The sequence below is a fragment of the Lichenostomus cassidix genome, chromosome 14 (assembly GCF_008360975.1).
Source record: "Lichenostomus cassidix isolate B80296 chromosome 14, HeHo_3.0, whole genome shotgun sequence".
NCBI lineage: Eukaryota > Metazoa > Chordata > Aves > Passeriformes > Meliphagidae > Lichenostomus > Lichenostomus cassidix.
This window is the reverse complement of record NC_139495.1, coordinates 6,818,544-6,837,994: the sequence shown is the minus strand read 5'-3', so window position 1 is coordinate 6,837,994 and position 19,451 is coordinate 6,818,544. Positions and strand designations below refer to the sequence as shown.

Below are 19,451 nucleotides of genomic sequence, written 5' to 3'. Positions count from 1 at the left end.
TTGTCAAGTTAAATAATTTCTTACCAAAGAAATTATAAAACAGCAGTGACTGTAGATATTTGCTTATCTTCATTGACATTTTAGATATGTGTTTGTTCAGGACTTAACCAGATGGAGATCCTGGGCTATGACTGGGGTGTCTGTTTATTGCCACAATACAAACACTGGTGCAAGGGATATATTGTGGAGGTACATAGAATTGGTCACTGGGTACTCACTGTAAATGGGGATTTCTGAGGAGGCTGTTTCCATGTCCAGCTTTCCCTAAGAAGGGAATTAATATATGTGTAGTGATTGCTAACATATAATTCTGCTCAGTGCAACCTCATCCGTAACTTGACATTGATTTTGGTGGGCGTATTTGTGAGAATCTACAAAGAGCAAGTGATAACAGATTCAATTAAATTATTACATTTCTAATGTACACATTAACAGGGCATGAAGAAACTTCGATTGTGGTTCCAATTTCATCCCATCTTCTTAATTGTATGTGCAGTAACACCACACCTTGACATTTGCAAAGTGGCATCAGATCACCCCTAGTTTGAAATGTGATTCCTAGCCCATGATTATGTAAAATTAAACTGCTGCATAAGTACATTGGGAATTTGCAGGACAACCCATGCATCAAGGGACAAACAATTAACAACTTTATGAGTGCTTTCCAATTTATTTTAAAAAATATATAGGAGTAAGAAATAGGATTGTGTAGACATATGTTTTGGTTTGTTGAGCCTATTTCTGGATACTATTTTGAGCACTTCCGTCAGCTGTGTAGTAGCAGACTTCACAGAAAGGTATACTATAAATCACTCTGGGTGTTAGAGCTGACAGCTTTAAATAAATACAGCTGACAGCTCAAATAGCTGTTCCATTGACAGTATGTGGTCTAAATGTGTTAACAAATGCGTAGACTCAGCAGTTTGGGATCAGTTTAGCAAATAAATTACAAAATAATGCTGTGATCCAGCAAAAAGCACAATGCCTGTGTAACCCTGGTCTGCACGCTTTGTTAACACTGCAACAGGCCTGTGGAGCTGTGTGGGAAAACACAACAGTGCAGCTGGAGCAGGGCTCCTGCTAAGACAGCCTTCATCTCCCCCAGACTTCTTCTTAGTGGGATGTCAGGGAATGTGAGCAACACTCTGAGTGTCGTGGTGAGTAATGGTTTAATAATGGATGCATTTGCTTTGTAGGACCAGAGATTTCATAAAGGAAGACAGTAACTTTACACTAGCTTGGGTTATGATTAAGAATACAAGGTTACTGAGTAGCAATTAAAAAACTGCTTTCATGCAAAACTTGAGATACTGAAATGTTTTTATTTGTTTAGTGTTACTAGCCTGGGTCTGTAGAATGTGTGAAAGAGAAGCTGGGAAGGGAAGATGAGGAAGGGGCTAGGCAGTTAGAAGGATTTTAGCTCTGAAGATGAATTATTTGATGATGTTAATTATTTAGCTTCTGAGCACTGCAAGAAGTGAGAATTAGATTGAGAATGATGTCACAGTTTGACATATTTAAGGCATGGCAGTTTTTGTCCTTAGAGGTTGAATAAAGCTACTATTTATTCTTTTAATTTTAACTGTTCATAGACAGGGTAGACTAGCACAAGGTCTTAGGGGGTACATAGTGTCAACATGGACTCTTGAGACCTGTATTTTAATGGAATCATAAGTATTCTGGTGTTTTCTAAAAATATTTTGTAGTATTTGTGTCTATTGAATAATTGTAGTATGCAATGTACAAGTGGTAATTCTGTTAACCAGTTGCAACTTCTATTGCATTCAGTGATGGCTGATTTCTGACTGATGCCTTTCATGTCAAATTGTGGTGAATGCAGTTGATTAATTATTCTTTCCATCCCATTCATTAAATATAAGCTTATAGTGAGCACCCATATCCATATGTTAAATGGGGGTTAAATATGGTCAGTATCTTTAGGTTTTCCTTCCTTGTCAGTCAATAAAACCCTGCTCAGGAGCTTTCTCAATTACAGGTACCTGCTTGAAGCAGTGGGAATTCTACATGCCATGTCTCCAGGAGCTTTAGCAATGATGTTTTGTTTTAGGCCAGGAAGAAAACAAATATCTTTGTCAGTGAATAAATACAGTTTGAGTTATCACTATCACATGTTTTACAAGAGCATTCAAAAGTATGATTTAATGTTTCAAGGATCCTGGGAAAGCAAGTAGATGTTTTATAACATTCAATGTTTCTTCCTACAAGTCAACAGGTTTTCTCTTACTTAAATCTGCTGAGGTAGGTGCTGTACTATTGCAGTTTTTAAGGTACATTTTTTCCTGATGGAAAGCATGGAAAGATTCTTTAACTGTGATACTTTGGATGTTTGAGAGATCTCAGAATATCTTGAGTAGAGTAAGTTTGGTGACCTGTTCCAGCAGCCTTGCTGCATTTCAGTGGAGAATAACAGAATTTGTGCTTTGTCTCTGGGTTTCTTTGTTGAGGTCCACAAAGCAAAGGCTGAGACATTGAGAGGAACTAGAGTTCAGAGTGCAACACCTGGAAAATGCTTTATTTTATAGGCATTTGCCTGCCTGATGTAACATGATTATTCAAGGTCAGGACACTTAATTGTCAGTGAAATGGAGAGCAGTTTGTTTGTTACTTACATGTGAACTACTCCAAGACCCTTCTGTCATCAGTCTGATTTCATTGCCAAGAACACACTTTATTTCTTGTGACTGTCCTGTGACATCTATCTTATGCTCTGAGAATGGCTGTGGGTCAGTTCCTCATGGGTCAGACCCTCAGCTTGTGTAAATCTGAATAGCTCTGTTTAAATCACTGGCACTCTAGAGATTTATACTCCAGAGCATATTTCATAACATTGAGAAGGGTACAAACTTTTCTTCGCAAGAGGTACAGGAGAATTTTAATTTATTTAACTGCTTTTGCTTTGATGATGAGGATGTTTTAACCAGCAGAAATTTTTCAAGTACTGTTTTGTTAGGTTTGCAACACACAGACTGGGAGAGAGCAAAGGCCCAGCATATGGAAGCATTAACCATATGGACTCTGTGTCTCTGGTGCTCTGAGTCCATGACATTGTCCTTTTCACAAGGTTATTCAGATTCCTTTGTCTCTTGCCCAGGAACAGCTGGTTTTCTCATAAACAGTTCAGTTCTGGGTTTGGTGTTTTTGTGCACAATTGCCAGTGTTCATAGAGATTTTGATAAGGAAGAAATGCAGTTAATTTTGAATGTAGTCGTTTGCAGCAAAGGAAGAAATGCACTGAAACTGCTATGACTGAACTGTTTGCTTTGCTTAAAGGCTTCTGTCATACTGTGGTGCCTCTGCATGCTGTGTGTGTGTGACCTGCAACTTGCTAATGTTGAGAAAGCAAGTGAAGGTATAAATACTCCATCAGAGCATCTGAATATTTCTTTTCTAATGAGTGAATGAATTGTTTGCTATAAAAAGACATTTCTTCATCATCCCCAGAGGCAGATGTGTTTGTGAAGGACATTTTTAATATGCCAGTCCAGCCCACGAGGGAGAGTACATTGGAACTTTGTCAACATAAGTTTGTACAAATTCTTTCTCCATACTTTCAGTCCTTCCTATTGAGCAAATGAGAAAATACCACCATGAAGATATCTTGCATCCCCTCTGCTTCTTAAAACCTACAGTTATATGAAACCTCAAGTCCTCATAGGCTTTCCTTTTAATTCTCTCTGCAGGAAAGCATGTGGTTTTTGCTTCCTCACCTATTAACTGGCTGATGTAAAAGAGTGGTTTGAACCTGCAACAACCTCATGAAGAAGCCACTTCTTAAGCAAAAATATATGACTGCTTTTCACTTGGAAGTCAGTGAGAGATATTATCCTCACCTACCTCTCAACTGCATCTGAGGTCCCAGTCTTTGATGAAGATCTGAGTGTTCTGAGAATTTAAGCTTAATCCAGAAGCCCTATTGTAAACAGAACTTCCAATAATTTCAAAAGATGTTCCATATATGAAGATCTGATAAGTTCAAGATCTTGGAGAGATTAACACTTTTTTGTTTGAGAATTCTTATGTTTCAATTTAGGAGTCAAAAAACCAGACACAGGCTACTGTATATGATTCATTTTTATTGGATATTTTTAAAAGAAGTGTCTGCTAAAGTAGAGGTTAGAACATGGTAAATAGTCCACACAATGAAAAAAAATCAGTTATCAGTGTTTCATTACGTTGCTAAGGCAGTGAAAAAAATAACAGACACTGTTGAGTTAAATGAGGGACTCCTGATTTTCAAGGTTTTGGAGTGTCTTGTGCAGATTCATTCCAATTCTATCTTGTTTGGTCCTTTTGAGCCTCTAAGCCTGCACCATTTCCTGGAATTCTGTGAATGATAAGAGAATATTTACATGAAAGAAATATTGACATGAAAGGATTAGGAGTAAAAGATTAGTGGCTTCTCAAGAGATTTAGAATAGGAATGAACAGAGATGACTTTTCTGATAGATGACCAGAGAAGAAATGTGTGGATGAGAGGCATTACCTAAACATCCTCTTCAAAACAACACAAGGAAAGTCACTGTTTCACTGACACTTACAGGGAATAATTAAATATTCAGGGTAGCTTTGGCCTTCTCTCTGCATAATACTGATCTTATGCAGAAATAATGGAGTGGCTTATATGGAATTTAAGAAAGAAGTAGTGAAGAGCTGAAGTTAAAAAAATGAAAAGTGAGTCCATGTGTTTTATTAGCTGTTTGCAATGCTTCAGACTTTGAGAGGGTGTTGATTTAGAGCACAGTCTAAAGCTAAAAGCATTGTGCAGTTCCATGTGGTATGGTCCTGGAGTGTTGAGTTGTGTTTTAAAGATCATTGAAATATTTGGCTTCCATGAATTAGAGTATCTGATCAGTCCCATTCCTGAGTGACTGTATTAATATACAGATTGCTTCATAAATCATGTATGTTTATTCTGGCATAGTTCCTAAGGAACTGGATTTAATTCCTTCCAAAGAAAGAAACAGAAGAGTTCTGTCCTGCTAGTGCAGTGAGCTGGGGAATCTGCATGCCAGCACATTCCCTGCATGCTATTCCCTAAGCCCCTTTCATGCTTGTCTAGGCAGCTCACTGCTCTCATGGGGTGAGCTGCCATTAGCTGCAGGCCTTTTGTGTGTGTGCTTTGTCTTCAAAGCGGGGTACAGAAATATGGAATTAGGAGATCAGGAGCTTTCTGCACTGTGCAGCCATTAAATCACACAAGCATTTCCATGCGGTGAGTGCAGTGTGCTGCTTCCTAAATCAGCTGCTCCTTCCTATCTGGTCCCTAACCTGCCACTGAAGAGAAATAGCATCCATCTGTGCACAGATCCTGTTGTGGGATCTTGTATTGGGGTAGTGACACTTGTTCTCCTTATCATGCAAAACAAATACGGAACTACATGCTGCATATTGAGAATTATTTCAGTGACTAGTGGAATTTCTGTGGGGCAGTAGCTGCTGGAAAAGAGCTGATGTATGAGCTCTTTGTTCTCCTGTGTACAGCTGGTTCTTTTGTCTTTGGCTTCACATTTGTGTACTCCAAGTAATGCCAGGGCTGCCTCATATTAGAGTAAGTGGGAGGAGAAATAAGGGGCAATTCCTTTCAGAGCATCTGGAAATATTGAAGTGAGTGGCAACAGGAAAGTTCCTTAGGGTTTTTTACTTGCTCATGCAAAAGGAGTTGCAGAGATGAACCTGTAAGATCAAGGACCACTTCCACCCTTAAACAGGTTGCTAGTCAGGGGTTTCAATAAAATCACTGGTGGTACATCAATGTATCATCAACACAGAAGAGAATCCCATATCTCTACAAACATCCTGAGGTGCCTCATTCTGTATAAAAAGTAGTTAATACCTTCAGCCCCAATTTTGCCATCCCCATCATGATCTGCAGCTGCCAAGAAGGTCTTGGTTTCTGAGGTGGTTAACACTCTGGCTCCACACTCAAACCTCTGAAGGAAATACCTTGGAAGGAAACAACTTTGATTTAGATTTTCATACCATAGTATTTTTTATGCTTCTTGTATAATCAGATAGCTATCTCTAAATGATTTACCACAATAGCCAAGTCCTTCAAACACTGCTTTGTTTGACAAGCTAAATCTTAGTTTATATATTTCTGCTTTGTAAGTGCAACCCTTATTGAATTGATTCTGTCCATTATAAAAATCCAGCCTCAGGGAGCTCTTTTTTTCTATACTGAACATAAAAGGCAGGTATTACTAATTTGCTTTTCTCTTAAGGGATTCTCTATTTAAATACACATTTCACAATCTGCTGAAGGTTTTATCAACATTTAGCAAAAATTGTGTTCACATTTACCAAGAGTTCTGGAATGGAAAAAGTGCTAATTTTTTTGATAGCCTCCAAGTAGTTAACAAAATCCTTACTTGAGCTCATCTTCCTCAATAAAGCCACTTTGATCATTGTCGAGAATCCGGAAGATCTCCTTGAGCTGGCTGCTACTCTTTTTAGACATCCCACTGATCTGAAAGAATTTTTTGGGACTAAAGGAATCTGGAGCTGAAAATAAATTAATAAAGAAATTAACCCCAGACCACTGCGTTCACTGTTCCTAAATGGTCTGAGGATGCTATTTTGTTACGTTTTAATTGTTCTAAACATGATCAGTAGGTGAAGCTTATCAAAGAATGAATGCATTTGCAATACTGTCCCATGCCCTCCTAAACATCCAACAAAACCATGTGGGGATAAGCTCCAAACAGACAATATAAACCAGTTATGAACAAACATTCTGTGACAGCTGAGTAACGAGATTACAGAAATCTGTTTAAAGTGTGCGTTTGTTCAGTATTCCTTTGGGACTGAGTTAAACTTGCCATGGGTTGCACATAATAATAGATTTTGAGAGTTTTAATTGTTTTCTTACCTTGGCAGTCCCGCAGAGCAGCAGCGATGTCAGAAGGGCTTAGAATGTCTGTAAGGCTCATTTTAAACCTGTGCAAAATAGTACATTACAAGGAGACTTTTGAAATGCAAATGCATCTTATAACAAATTGGGTTTTTCTGTGTTTTGAGGAATACTATGAAGTCAACAAGAGTAGATGAGTCTAATTGATCAAAGCAATATCTCTGTTATTCCTTAACAAATTCCAAGATTTAGTGCATTACTTCCTTAAAAATAGTAGTGCAGAAATAGTGCCTTTTAATGAGATGGATTACATTAATCATGTTGTGAGTTGATGATCAATTTTTTATCATTTACCTGCAACCTATATAAATACAGCACATTTTTAAACTCTTTGTAACCATTAATCTAATAAATAGTCTTACTGGAAAGAATGGAATCTGGCAATACAAGTAACAATATATGCAGTTAGAAAAGGAAAGGTAAGAAAGTTTGCTTCTATTATCTCCCCCAACAGCTCTGAAGAATAAAAAGAAAACCAATACTTATCTATATAAGGTCCATCCATATGTAATTCCATCAATTAAAATAAAAGTCTTAGAACAATGGTTATTGTACTTACTACTGGTGCAGCTCTGCACAGTAATTTTATTTAATTAATTGCAAGTCAGTTGCTCACCTGTAGAGTTTTCTCAGCTAAGTAAAGGAAAAATAGCTGAGGAGATACCAGGCAAAATAGTAATGTTGGCTCTGGCTTGCCACTCTGTCTTATAAAGGATTCAAAAGGTGACAATAACCACTGCTTAGGTTACACTTTCATGGATCAAATGTTTGAATTGAGACCTGGCTCAAATTTCTCCTTAACTAATTAAACTTTTCTTTCTATTTATATCCTAAGATAATATGGACAAAAAGAACAGGGTTTTTTTAAATAAATCCACTGGTACTAAATTAACTACAACTCTGCCATCAAAACAGCCTTTCAGTCTCCAAGTATGTTAACAGGTAACCTCTGCACCCAAAAGTCACTCTTTGGAAGATGACTCCAGCAGTCAAACCCTTATGAAAAGACATGAATTTGTTTTCCCTGAGTCTGTTGATCCTTTGGAATGTATAAATGAGGTTGGAGATGAAAGATCAGAGGTGACAATGTGTCATTCTGACAAAGATAACTTGTCACTAGGGTGGAGGAAAGCACTTTGTAATTTGGATGATCTTTCTACAGTGAGCTTCATTTTGTATTTCCTGACCATTTTCTGAATTACAGAAACAGAAACCAATGTCTTCAGTGACAGAAAACTATGAACTAGGTAAAGCTGAATAAACTGATCTTGTTATCAGTATTGCATGGAAGGTTATGTATAATCAGGTGCTCTACCTAGTAATCTATTTTGAATATTTTGAATTACAGGAGATCAATAACAGACTTACTAGTTGTAGCAAGTCCTATAGATTGTAGGAATCAGACTTTGTTAGTGTGGAAGTAGTTTAATATACATTTTATAATACACATGCTCACAATCTACTTCATTAATAACAAGATTTTAATTGTAGGTATAAATAAATGAGAGTTTTTAATAAATTTCAGGAGTGTTACACTTGGAACAAAAAAAACTTAAGAAAATTTGTAACAGCAGATAGGAGGTTTAAGAGATTTTCTTTCTCAGACAAAAATCTCTTTCTGTCTTTAAGAGAGTTTATATGGGCAAAATTCTAGGATGAAGACCAATAAAACTCACACATATTTTGGTTAGTATTTATTGTGTAATAGTCAATTGTAATATCTAAACGAATGTGCTCTTAATGCATGAGCTTTCTTTTTTTTTTTTTTTTTTTTTTAATGAATGGAAATAGCATGGTATACCAAAGAGGTAATATTTTTATAGTAACAACAGTTACAAATTATACTGTGGAGCCGAGTAATAAGTATATCTAAGCCTTGATGTAAGTTAATGGACTACAGTGGGTTTACTCCTGCTTGGTTTAATGACAGTGAGAAAAGTGTCAGTGATAGCAATTGTGCCATGTCACTGTTTAATTTTGGATAGAGGAGTTCAAGGTATAAGTAACACAAAAAGCAGACATAATTTAATGATACTTTTACCTTTTTTGCTACCTCTTTTGTACACAAAAGAAGGTGGCATAAATCACAAATAATTAGACTTGCCTTTGGTCCCAAATACCACCTGTCCAGGAACAAACACATGCTCCTTCTATTGCTTACAGCAGGAAAACTGGTTATAGTGAACTGGAACTTTAGCTTTCCTGTTAACCTAAGAACCTTGGGCTGTTGTAAATTAGTATTGCCTGATTAAAACAAATTAAACAGTGCTGATTTGTACAAGCTGAAGATCTGATCATAGATCTTTTGGTGCTCTTTCCATTTATCTTCTTCATTTAGTACTATATATTCATGTTGCTTTCTGCCTGACATTTCCATGATATGATGATCTGTCAGACAGTGGCAGTGGGAATGAAGTTCATAGTGTGCTTTCTCCAGAATCATCCTGAAGTAACTTTGATCCTCTTAGGTACCTTTTTACACTCTGTTGTATTTTCTCCTTTATGATCATGTCAAGTTGATATGAACAGAAGGGTTCTTTTTCACTGGCAAGATGTTTCTAGAGAAAAGGGTTCTTTTCAGTCCTCTGTGGTGGTGCCATAGATGTTCCTTTACAGGAGACTTCCTTTATTTCTGCTGTTTCCCACACAGTATTCATGGAACTGCTCTGTTAAAATGTTTGACTTGCCACACAACACTAGTTATTGACAGCTCATGAGAATGAGGGAATTGAAATGAAGTAGAGGAAAATGACAAAATCAAGGTGAGCTTGAGCTCAAAATATGTCTGCGACTGATTTGGGCATTGCATTAAAATATAAGCACCGAATGTTCAAAGAATGACATCTGTTTACCTCATATACTCTGCCATGGCACACAGAGTGCTGAGCTGGTTTTATGTGTATTCAGCAGTAATAAAGTAGCCAGAATTAGTATTATATTAGAATATGATCTCAAATAAAAGTGAGATAATTGCTACAATTGCTTTTGAAGGGATTCTTTAATGTTTGAAATTCAACGCTGACAACAAAAGTGATGCTAATCCTGGCTGAAAGATGGTTTACAAAAGCCTAAAAGAGCTGAATTTCAGAATCAAGTTGATGTCACTGTACATTGATACAGGTGGGAATCTAAGGTTACTGGGTTTTATTTATTTATTAATGACACTTCATCTGAAGTACAGGTTTCCCTCCACAACAATTAGAATACAATAATCAGGGATTAGTATATTAAGGGATGTTTTAATGAGATAATCTATTTTACATCTGAATTATCTGCCTGTTTTCCTTATTTCTGGGTTATGTGTTAACTTCGGTAGTTGTAATTACTTTATGCATCCAAATACTGAGATCTATGAAAGTGGCTTTTTAAGAGATGCTATGCAAACAATGTAACACTAAAAAGAAAATCCCTAATAATTCGACCAGAACAACAGCTGCTAAATAATGGTCAGTTAACAATAGTGCAAAATCTGGCACAGATTCTGAGTATTGGACAGTTTCCAGGAATGTATAGCATTTGTTCCTATGAAATCCGAGAAAAAAATTATTTGGTTGGTTGGTTGGTTTGGGGGTTCTTCTTTGCTCTGTTAGAGACATCTGCAAGTTCTGTCGGGTTGATCATCTGACTATTGGGTTGATCATCTGAATATTTATGTACTTGTACACCTACTGTTGTTTTCACCTGAGCTATCTTTATCAAATAATATTAAAGCAATTTCTTTTGTTTTGTTTTTAGAATTCTAGAATTAAACTTGAAGATGTGGTTCTGAGAAATACAAAACATTCATATTGATAAGTTCTTGCTAGGAATCTAAACATATAAAACAATTTTCTTCAAATCAAGTGCTATTTACTTCTCTAAAAATCAGAGGAAAGTTGTGTTTTGGTAAATCATTGACAGGTTGTGGACTAGTCTTGTAGCCTTTGTGTTCTCTTTGGCATAAAGTACTGAGTTAATTAGCAGCGGCAATCAACCAAAGCCATGACTTTGACCAGATGCAAAAGAAACATCAGCAGTTGTCTCAGGTGAGATCAGAGGAGAGGTGTTAACCTGAGACCAACTACAACAGTGTAAAGAGATGCTGCAGCAGCTGTTCTCAAACCCACACAACTCCATCTTTCAGCCCTGGTTGTGTCAGGGCCAATTGTATCATGATCCTGGATAACAGATTCTGCCTTTGTAATGAGTTTGGAAGTAACTAAAATAGATACTCAGTAACCTCTGTGGTTGATAGCAGTGTTGATGTCTCAGTGGTGATGGCAAAGAATCTTGGTGTGTTTACAGCTATAATCATTGAAAAGGACCTTTACAACAAAATGAATTATATCCAGCTACTTCTAGTTGTCTCTTAGGGCACATGCTTTAATTATATAGAAATAAAGAAATATGACAGCATTTAATTTGAATTGTTGCTTGGGCTGTAGTGTTTTGCCATATTTGACAGGGAAGTTTGAGCACATGGTGTAGTGTTTGATTTTTTTGGTCCTGTGCACTACTACAATGAAAGAGGAAAGCCAGGCCTCAGTGACAAAGCTTTCTTTCCCTGCAGCAGGTGGAGGATATTACCCAGAGCACTGAGCAGAGATCTGGACTGTAGAACCTAAGATACAAGACAGATCCTGCAGCACTGTGAGTCTGCAGCTGAAAGAAAACAGGTACTTTTCTCACATTAGGGGAAATACCATGTGAACATTTCTGAGTTCAAATTATGTCGTTATCATTGTGTGTGAATGAATTTGATTTCTGTTTGAAAATAACAGCAGAATAGACTATCATTGCTGAGTAATTAGTGTTACTATTTCATAGAGAGTGGTCTGATAAACATATTTTTTCACTTATGAAGCTGTCCTGGAAGATCTCTGCTAGCATTTAATATGTGTCTTTAAATGCTCTTCGAAGAGCTTCTGTGACTCAGTAATGCAATTTTCTGTCTCTGACCCTTAATGTAATTGTCTAGCATGTTTCTGTCTGCTGTCTGCATTACAGACAGTGTCAGATGGAGTGACCTTTAAAAATCTAAGTTGTTCAGGTTTTCTGTCTGTTTTAGGAATAAAATAGAGTGCCCTAATGTTGGAGGCTGTGAAATAATCTGGATGCTGCCTACCATGGCATGTAAAAGATAAGTGTAGTGCTGCTATACTGTTACCAAAGGCCCTTTGCACATGGCTGCGTTTCACTGTGCCCCACAGTGTAAGAAGCCAGTGTAAAATAAACTAAATAGCACGGAGGTACTTCCTACTACTTCTGTGTTCACTGCCTGTCCTCAATGATTTCAGTGGGATTTCTGCCACTAATTTCAGCAGTAGGAAGGTGTATAACCCTTAGTGAGATTTGAAGTAAAATTATGCCATCATTAGAATTAACTTTATAATAAATAATCATCAAAAGTCACTCATTTAACAGAAATGGCCTAAAGAAAGGAGAAGCAAGGGTCTCGATTCAGACAAGCTCTTAAAACATATGTACCAAGCATGTGACAAAATTCCATTGACAAGAGGCAATCCCATATTTGGGGTCTCAGACCTCCAAATGTCTGATTCCATCAGAATGTTCCTCACTCTGAGGGAGCTATTTGGGAATGCATGTTTATGATCAGGCAGCAAAATTTCCAGCTGAAACAGAATTTGAAGAGCTTTCTTCAATCCCATGGTAAGTAGTCACAGAAATTTCACAGTACCTGACAACCTGTGTGAGTGAGAGGCAGAGAGGAAAAGAAAGTGAGTGAGTGTATTTTTGTACAAAGAAAACAGCATTTTTTCAATGATCTGCTCAGTGGAAATGCTGGAAGAAGGAAAGGTCTAAAAACATCTCTGGTCACAAGCTCTTCTTTACTTTCTGGAGTGATCACTGAAGCTGATACCAGACTTACCTTGTCATGAATTTTTTACTGTTCTTAATGGAATGGTAAGTGGTGAAATTGTCTTAGATTTGTAGGCCTAGCAGGCTAATCAGGGTGGAAGTAAGTGTGGTTAAATAAAGGATCTGCCTGCTATCTCAGAAGTTATCTGAGCTGTCTGTGCCTTTCTCTCTTATTTAGCCATTAATGTTGGTATAATCCTTGAAAATGTCTGTGTGACCCATATTGCACAATGAAAACATAAAACATAACATCAGCTGAGACACAAAGTATTTTCTGACAATAATGAGAGCTTTTAGCCCTGTAATCAGGCTGCAGTTATTAATTCTACAAAATTTCCTTTTTAAATTGCTTTCTTGAAATGACATTGAAATAGTGAATGTCAATTGTTTGATGGATAATTCTTTTTTCACTGTTACAGAAAATTCTACAATATTAGGACCTGATTAATTCATTAAAATTAATGAAAATACATTTTTGGCTAATGTATAGGGCACAAACACATTATTGAGTATTCATTAAAGTCCTGTAGATTGCTTTAACCTTGTGTAATATGATGATTTCCCCAACGTTGTATTGATATTTCCTTCCTTCTCCATAACATCTCATAATACATATGCTGTATATCAGAACCACAACATCAGCAGGCAACTTTGAAAAGAAGATTTTTGATCTGCAAATATTGAAACATCTTCTTAAATAACTCCAACAAATACAAGACAGTCATACCAGTCTTTGCAAGAATAATGTCCAAGAACAGACTTTTCAAGAGTTCCAAATTTTTTTTGAAGAGTATGTAGGAGCAACTATAATGTTGGAAGTATAATGTATGGGATGGTTAAAGCCATCTAGATTTTTTAAAAGGCTGTTTGGCTCTGTGTTTATTTTGATCACAGACCTAAGACAAAACCCTGATACACTGCAGTGTTTCATTAGGTACTATTAAGAATGAGTTCATTTTTGTAGCCCAGTTTGATTGCTCAGTGTGTTTATACTACGACGATGTGATTACATCATCACACTCATACTTTTCAACCAGCACCCTAACCTAGTGTACAAAGTGAATGAACTTCAATTAATGAGTAGCTAGTGAGAATTTTGCATTCTCCCCATTCATTATATCTGACACTCTTAATTTTATTATATTTTCCTCACAAACATTTTTGCATTTTACAATCCTGTGAGATGTGGGCATTATGTTATCCTCAGTCCTGAGAAAGAGAAAAGCAGCAGAATGTTGATTATTTGGGCAACATTCCCCCATTTGCTCTCATGGAGTACTGTGGACTTGTTTGTTTGAAGTGTTTTTTGCTGAAGTGGCAGGTGGGACACGAGGAGTGTTCTGCCTGGAATTCATTCAAGCAGAGCACTGTTTTTACTTCTCAGCAGTGGAACAATAGTGCCATCGGGTGGGCATGAAGGTGAGGGATTCCTTAGGGAATTTTGAAGGTATTGCTATTTCAGTAATCTAAATTCATCCTGGATTAATAAACTGACCTTAAACTGATGACTTAATTAGTGCAAGGTCTGGCAATATAATTAGTCTCTGAAACATAATCAGTTGCATAAAGAATGACAGAGTAACATGGAAAGCATGAAACATTAAATATGCCTCTTAATTAAATATGCTGCTACTAGTTACCACAACCAAGTTTTACACGTGGATATTTTATTAATTCCAGTTTTTTACAACCTGTGTTAGCTATTTATACAAATATTGAAAATTCAATGATCCACAGAGATGCTTTTATTTTCTCCTGTTAATATTTTTGTTTGTATCTTTAATGCCCTAAATTCAGATGAGCAGAATGGATTCCAGTTTAGTCTCCCAGTGGCATGATCTTCTGCCTTAAAACACCTGGGAGCATGGCTAAAGTAGTGTTTGTACTTCTTCAGATGTTTTCCAGCAATATGAAATCACTTGCCAACTATTGTTTATGGCCTTTCAGGGTACAAATAAATGTAGCCTTTCAGGGTGTAAATAAATGGTAGGTTTGCAATAGGAAAGATTGTTTATGGCACATATATTTTGGTCTTTGTCTTGACTGCTGGTTATGATTTGACCAGTGCTTGAAACTCTGAAAAAGAAGAAAAAATAGTAATAAAGTGGCACCTCAATTTGTAATCACACAGTCAATAATTTCTTTCCTAATTTTTAGAGTTAAAATGGGAAATTAATGCTACTTCCTCTGATAACCACTCCTTAAAGTCAGCACACTGTGTATTTATAATAATAGATACTTCAGGCAAAGTAAGTGTTGCATTTAAATGTTACATTGTATCACAGCTCATAAGCAAAAAGCAGTGAAATTATAGACTGAATTTAGATTCCAGTCCTGAAAAAATCTCCATAGATGAGAAAAGAGATTGAGCACTTTAGCCAGGGGTAGACTACAGACCAGTTCCTGTTAGATCCTCTCTACAGCACAGAGCAGATCTGAGCAGCTCAGTATCAGATCCATAACATCCAATATATGGAGCAGGACAGCTGCTTAGAGCTGCCTTTAGGAAGTTCAAAGGCAGGTATGATCCTTTTAACAAGGGCAGTCTTACCATCCACTCCAATTTTACCATCTCCATCACTGTCACCTGCTGCCAGGAATGCCTTGGTCTCAGCATCAGTCAAAACTCTGGCACTGGCTGAGAAATTCTTCAGAAAAAGTCTGTTAATGATGAGAGAAAAAATGAGTGAGGCATAGTACTCAAGTGTACAGAGTTTGGATTGGTAATAGCTGTAAAACTGCAAGCATAATACAATTCTTGAAAACTGTTTCAATGGCAAAACTTCCTCTAACTTCATTGAGAACAAGGGTGAGAAAGTAAGAGAATGCTGCATAACAACTTGTAAAAATCCTTGATGACATCTTGGATTTCATGGATGACATCTTTCTTATTGGATTAACAAGGCAAAATTAACACTGACTCTGTAGTGGCAGGATTCATCTTCCCTCGTTATCTTCCTTCTTTCACCTAAGATGCAGACTCTTAGCGTCAAGAATTTCTCTAGCCTTACTTTTAACTTCAAAGTCAGATGAATGTGATCTGGAAGGTAGAATTCATGTGACAGAAAGAAAGATGAGAGAAAAATAGCTCTTTGAATTCAGTCTGGTAAAAAATTTTGCAATAATAAAAAGCAGCTGTAGCAGAACTGCTATTTTTGTCTTCACAGTCTGTCAATTATTGCTACATGAAACAAGTATTTTCAGTGCTGTCAGAGAGTTTTCCTGTTGTGATCCAGCCTTGCCTTTGTTATTTGACTTACGACTCCTCCAGCACCAGCACTCACACACAGGTGCACAAACACACAATAGTCTCTCATCCAAAGGGGCAGAAGGAAAGGGAATATTTCTGATCTTATCATGCATTTTTAGATGGTAAAACTCCACCCTGTTGGTAACTTTTTTATTTACTTACTTCAGTTCCTCTTCCTCAATAAAGCCACTCCTGTCCTGGTCAAGAATTCCAAAGACTTTGGCAACTTGGTCATTGGACTTGGAGTTGAGACCCACTTTGACAAAAAAGGTTTTGTAGTCAAATGTATCAGCAGCTGAAATAAGCAGATGGAAACAAAAAGAGAAGAACAAAAGTAGCAAAAAATCTGGAACAAAAAAATGTAGCTTTTTGATCGAAAAGTAACAAACTATCCTGTAGTAAATGAGGGTCATTACAAACCCCAAGTAACAGTTTTTGATTCTCCTGAGTTTATATCAGATTAATGGGATTTTTCCGTCAGTGATGTCTCACACCTAGGAAGATAATGAAATAATGACTGTGGTCTTCAGCATGCAAGAACATACACTTGTAAATAGATGCTTCACTGAAAGACACATTGGTAGAACTTGATGATAAATATTGTGCTTGTACTGAAATCAGCAGTAGTTTTATTATTGTTCTCTGAAAAAAACAGCATTTCTGCCACCGGATTTCAGCCTTTGGATTTTTTAATCCTTAAAATTGCTGCAATGCACAAGTGATGATGGATGCCTATTCCTTGGTTGGCCAAGATTAAAACTCGCATCTGTTCCATTGCCTTGCATCCTTTTTCTGTTTTTAGTAAGACACCATTTTCTGTTTCCATTGGAACTGGGACTTTGGGGTAGGAAGCACAAAGGAAATGGATAGAAAAACTGAAAAGCCAAATTAAAAACATAAATATTACCTTGACAGCTCTGTAGACCAGCAGCAATTTCAGCTTCTGTCAGGATACTGGAAAGGGCCATGTCAAAATTACTGCAAAATGAAAAATACTGTTGGGTAGAGTTGTCACTGCTCTTGCTCTCGCAGCTGTGGAGGTGGCCCTGAGAGCAGCCAGGTCTCATCAGGGGGCAGATGAGCCCAGGTGCCAGGGCAGAGCAGGGGAGCTGCCCTGCAGGAGCCAACTGCTCCATCCTTTAGCTCAGATACACACTGTGCATCTGAGTCACTGGCATTTCTAGTTAAGTCTTCAGGTGTAGAAGCTGAGGACAAAGCCAAATGTATTTATAGAACTGCCCGGCATTTGGGTGTCTTTGGTTATCTCCATGCATTTTGGTGTGAATTATTGTGATGTCTTCTAAAGCTCCCAAGGAAAGATTGAACTCACCTGGCCAGTCAGTTTTCCGCAAGCCAAGAACAGAAAATATTGTCAGGTAAAAGATCTGCAGAGTCCTCTTGACTTAATTATTTTTCAAATGACATAGAGAAGGACTTATATAGACCTTAGTTAAGTCCTCTTGACCTTTTACAGAAGTCCTAAAGCCACGTGATGGCTCAGATACCCCAGGGGATAAGTTACTGTGGCTGACAAGACCTGCTAGCTAATCAGATTGATATTTATATCCCAAAGGAATGTGCATGGTGTTTTAGACAATATGTAAGGTTTAGTGCCATGCAAAGTAAATCCTCATAGCTTGCACCTATTTTAGTGAAGTGAATTATTTTTGATGTATAAATGAAAAAAATGCATATATTTTTAATTGCTTAATGATAGCAAAAAGTGGACATCTTCATAATGCACTTTGACTTTTAAGGGCCCAATCCTGATATGAATTATCCATGAAACACTACGCCTGCAGTTGCCCTAGTAATCTTCAAAACATACTAATACTGATACATTTGTAATAGATATATCTGATATACAAGTACAACCTCAAAGACAAAACTTCTTCAGCCCAAAGTATTTTAATAAGTTGTTATATAAGCTTGGGTTAGCTATAAAAGTCTAATTTTGACAGCATTTGATCAGCATTAATTAATTTCATGGTGCACATTTTTAAATCCTCCTAATATATGTGTCCATTTATAGAATGAAGATTGTCAGTTCTTCAGCAGGACACAGGAGGGTGGATCAGTAATGGCCAGGAGGAAAACAGAGCAGTGAAATCAGTGACATTTAGTTCTTCCTTGCTGTGCTGAAAAAATAAACTTCTGTAAGGACTCAAAGAGCAGCTGAGCTCAAACTGCAGCTTTTCTCTTACTGGATATTAATAGGAATTCCCACTCAGTTATCTCATGAAATCTACTGGAACTTAATGGCCTCTAGAATAGTTGAAATTGGTCAGTGGTGTACAAAGCCATTGGGAGAACATTTGACACAGATACTTATGTAAACATGGCTGGAGGATTGCCTAGGTTTATATAATATTTGAGTGATAAGAACATTTAAAATAAAGCCTATCCTCTAATCACTATAGTATCTTCCAAAAATTATGGACATGAAAATACAGACAAAACCCCATCAATTTCAGTTTCCCCTGATTTCTTCAAGAGAAGAATTTTTAAGAGAAGCACTGCTGTGTGGTAAATTGAACATTGTGAAAACTAAATTTTCCGGCTGATAGGCTGATATAAGATCAGCTAAACAAGTTACTTTTAAAGACATTTTATCCCAAACAGGTGGATATCTAAATTAAATTATTCCATTTTTCCGTTGGGAACATAGCTTTGCCTTTGGCTCAGGTTACTAGGAAATAATCAAGAGTATGGCCTGGGATCAGAGAGAAGCTGATAATTGTAAGGGAATTACTGAGTATTCAAGAAGTAATCCCTGTGAGGAGTCCACACTGGGCTTACAAAGCATCTATAGAGAAGAGTTTTGGAGTATTTCTGTATCAAACCAGCACTTGCCCGAAGGTGGCACCAAAGACAGGCAAGTCCAGCCATGACAGCTCTGCAGGACTACGGGTGAGGGAAAACTGAGGACCAGGATGAGAACAGGGTGACAGGAGGGAGTTCATCAAGACTAAACTGAAAAATCTGAGATAATTCCTGGGGCCTTTCCTTTAATTTTGATTTAGGAGAACAGGTTATTTTGTCTGCCTAACAAAAGCAGGGTTTACTGTGTGTAAGTTTATGTTGGCTAAATTTTACAGTCTGTTATGGAGATCAATGCAAATATAGTTTGTTCTGGAAGCCTGGGAGTTAAAGCAGAAAGTCAATGTTTGGAAAATACAGCTGGTTAATATGTCATTGTGATGAAACTGATGTGATTCCCTTTGAGTCAAGTATTTGCATATTCTACTTGGACAGACATTCCCCTTTGAATTTAGGGCCAATAATACCTTTGTAACTTCAGGGGAAGGCATTGTCTAGGGCTACCTGCTTTTCATATTGCAAGTGGTATGAGGATTTGATTTTCTTTTCTGAAACGTGACAGAAAAAAATCTCTGATTTTCTTATTTTCAT

General features: G+C 37.1%; 2 protein-coding genes across 3 annotated transcripts; both read right to left on the bottom strand.

Annotated features, from left to right (window-relative positions):
- Positions 1–4,181: 4,181 nt before the first annotated feature.
- LOC146430738 (parvalbumin, thymic CPV3) lies at positions 4,182–6,950 on the bottom strand. The gene is made up of 4 exons (XM_085075337.1): positions 6,890–6,950; positions 6,390–6,522; positions 5,855–5,964; positions 4,182–4,345 (listed from the first exon to the last, which is right to left on the bottom strand). Exons 1-4 carry the CDS (start codon positions 6,948–6,950, stop codon positions 4,320–4,322), a joined length of 330 nt encoding a protein of 109 aa, XP_084931463.1. The 3' UTR covers positions 4,182–4,319.
- A 7,820-nt stretch (positions 6,951–14,770) lies between these two features.
- Positions 14,771–17,449, bottom strand: LOC146430737 (parvalbumin beta-like). 2 transcript variants are annotated; one of them, XM_085074649.1, is made up of 5 exons: positions 17,371–17,449; positions 16,948–17,018; positions 16,203–16,335; positions 15,342–15,451; positions 14,771–14,866 (listed from the first exon to the last, which is right to left on the bottom strand). In XM_085074649.1, exons 2-5 carry the CDS (start codon positions 17,006–17,008, stop codon positions 14,841–14,843), a joined length of 330 nt encoding a protein of 109 aa, XP_084930775.1. In that variant the 5' UTR covers positions 17,009–17,018; positions 17,371–17,449; the 3' UTR covers positions 14,771–14,840. The 2 variants fall into 2 exon arrangements, with proteins under 2 accessions (XP_084930775.1, XP_084930776.1); XM_085074650.1 differs by having other exon boundaries at positions 16,948–17,035; positions 17,371–17,433.
- Positions 17,450–19,451: the final 2,002 nt, after the last annotated feature.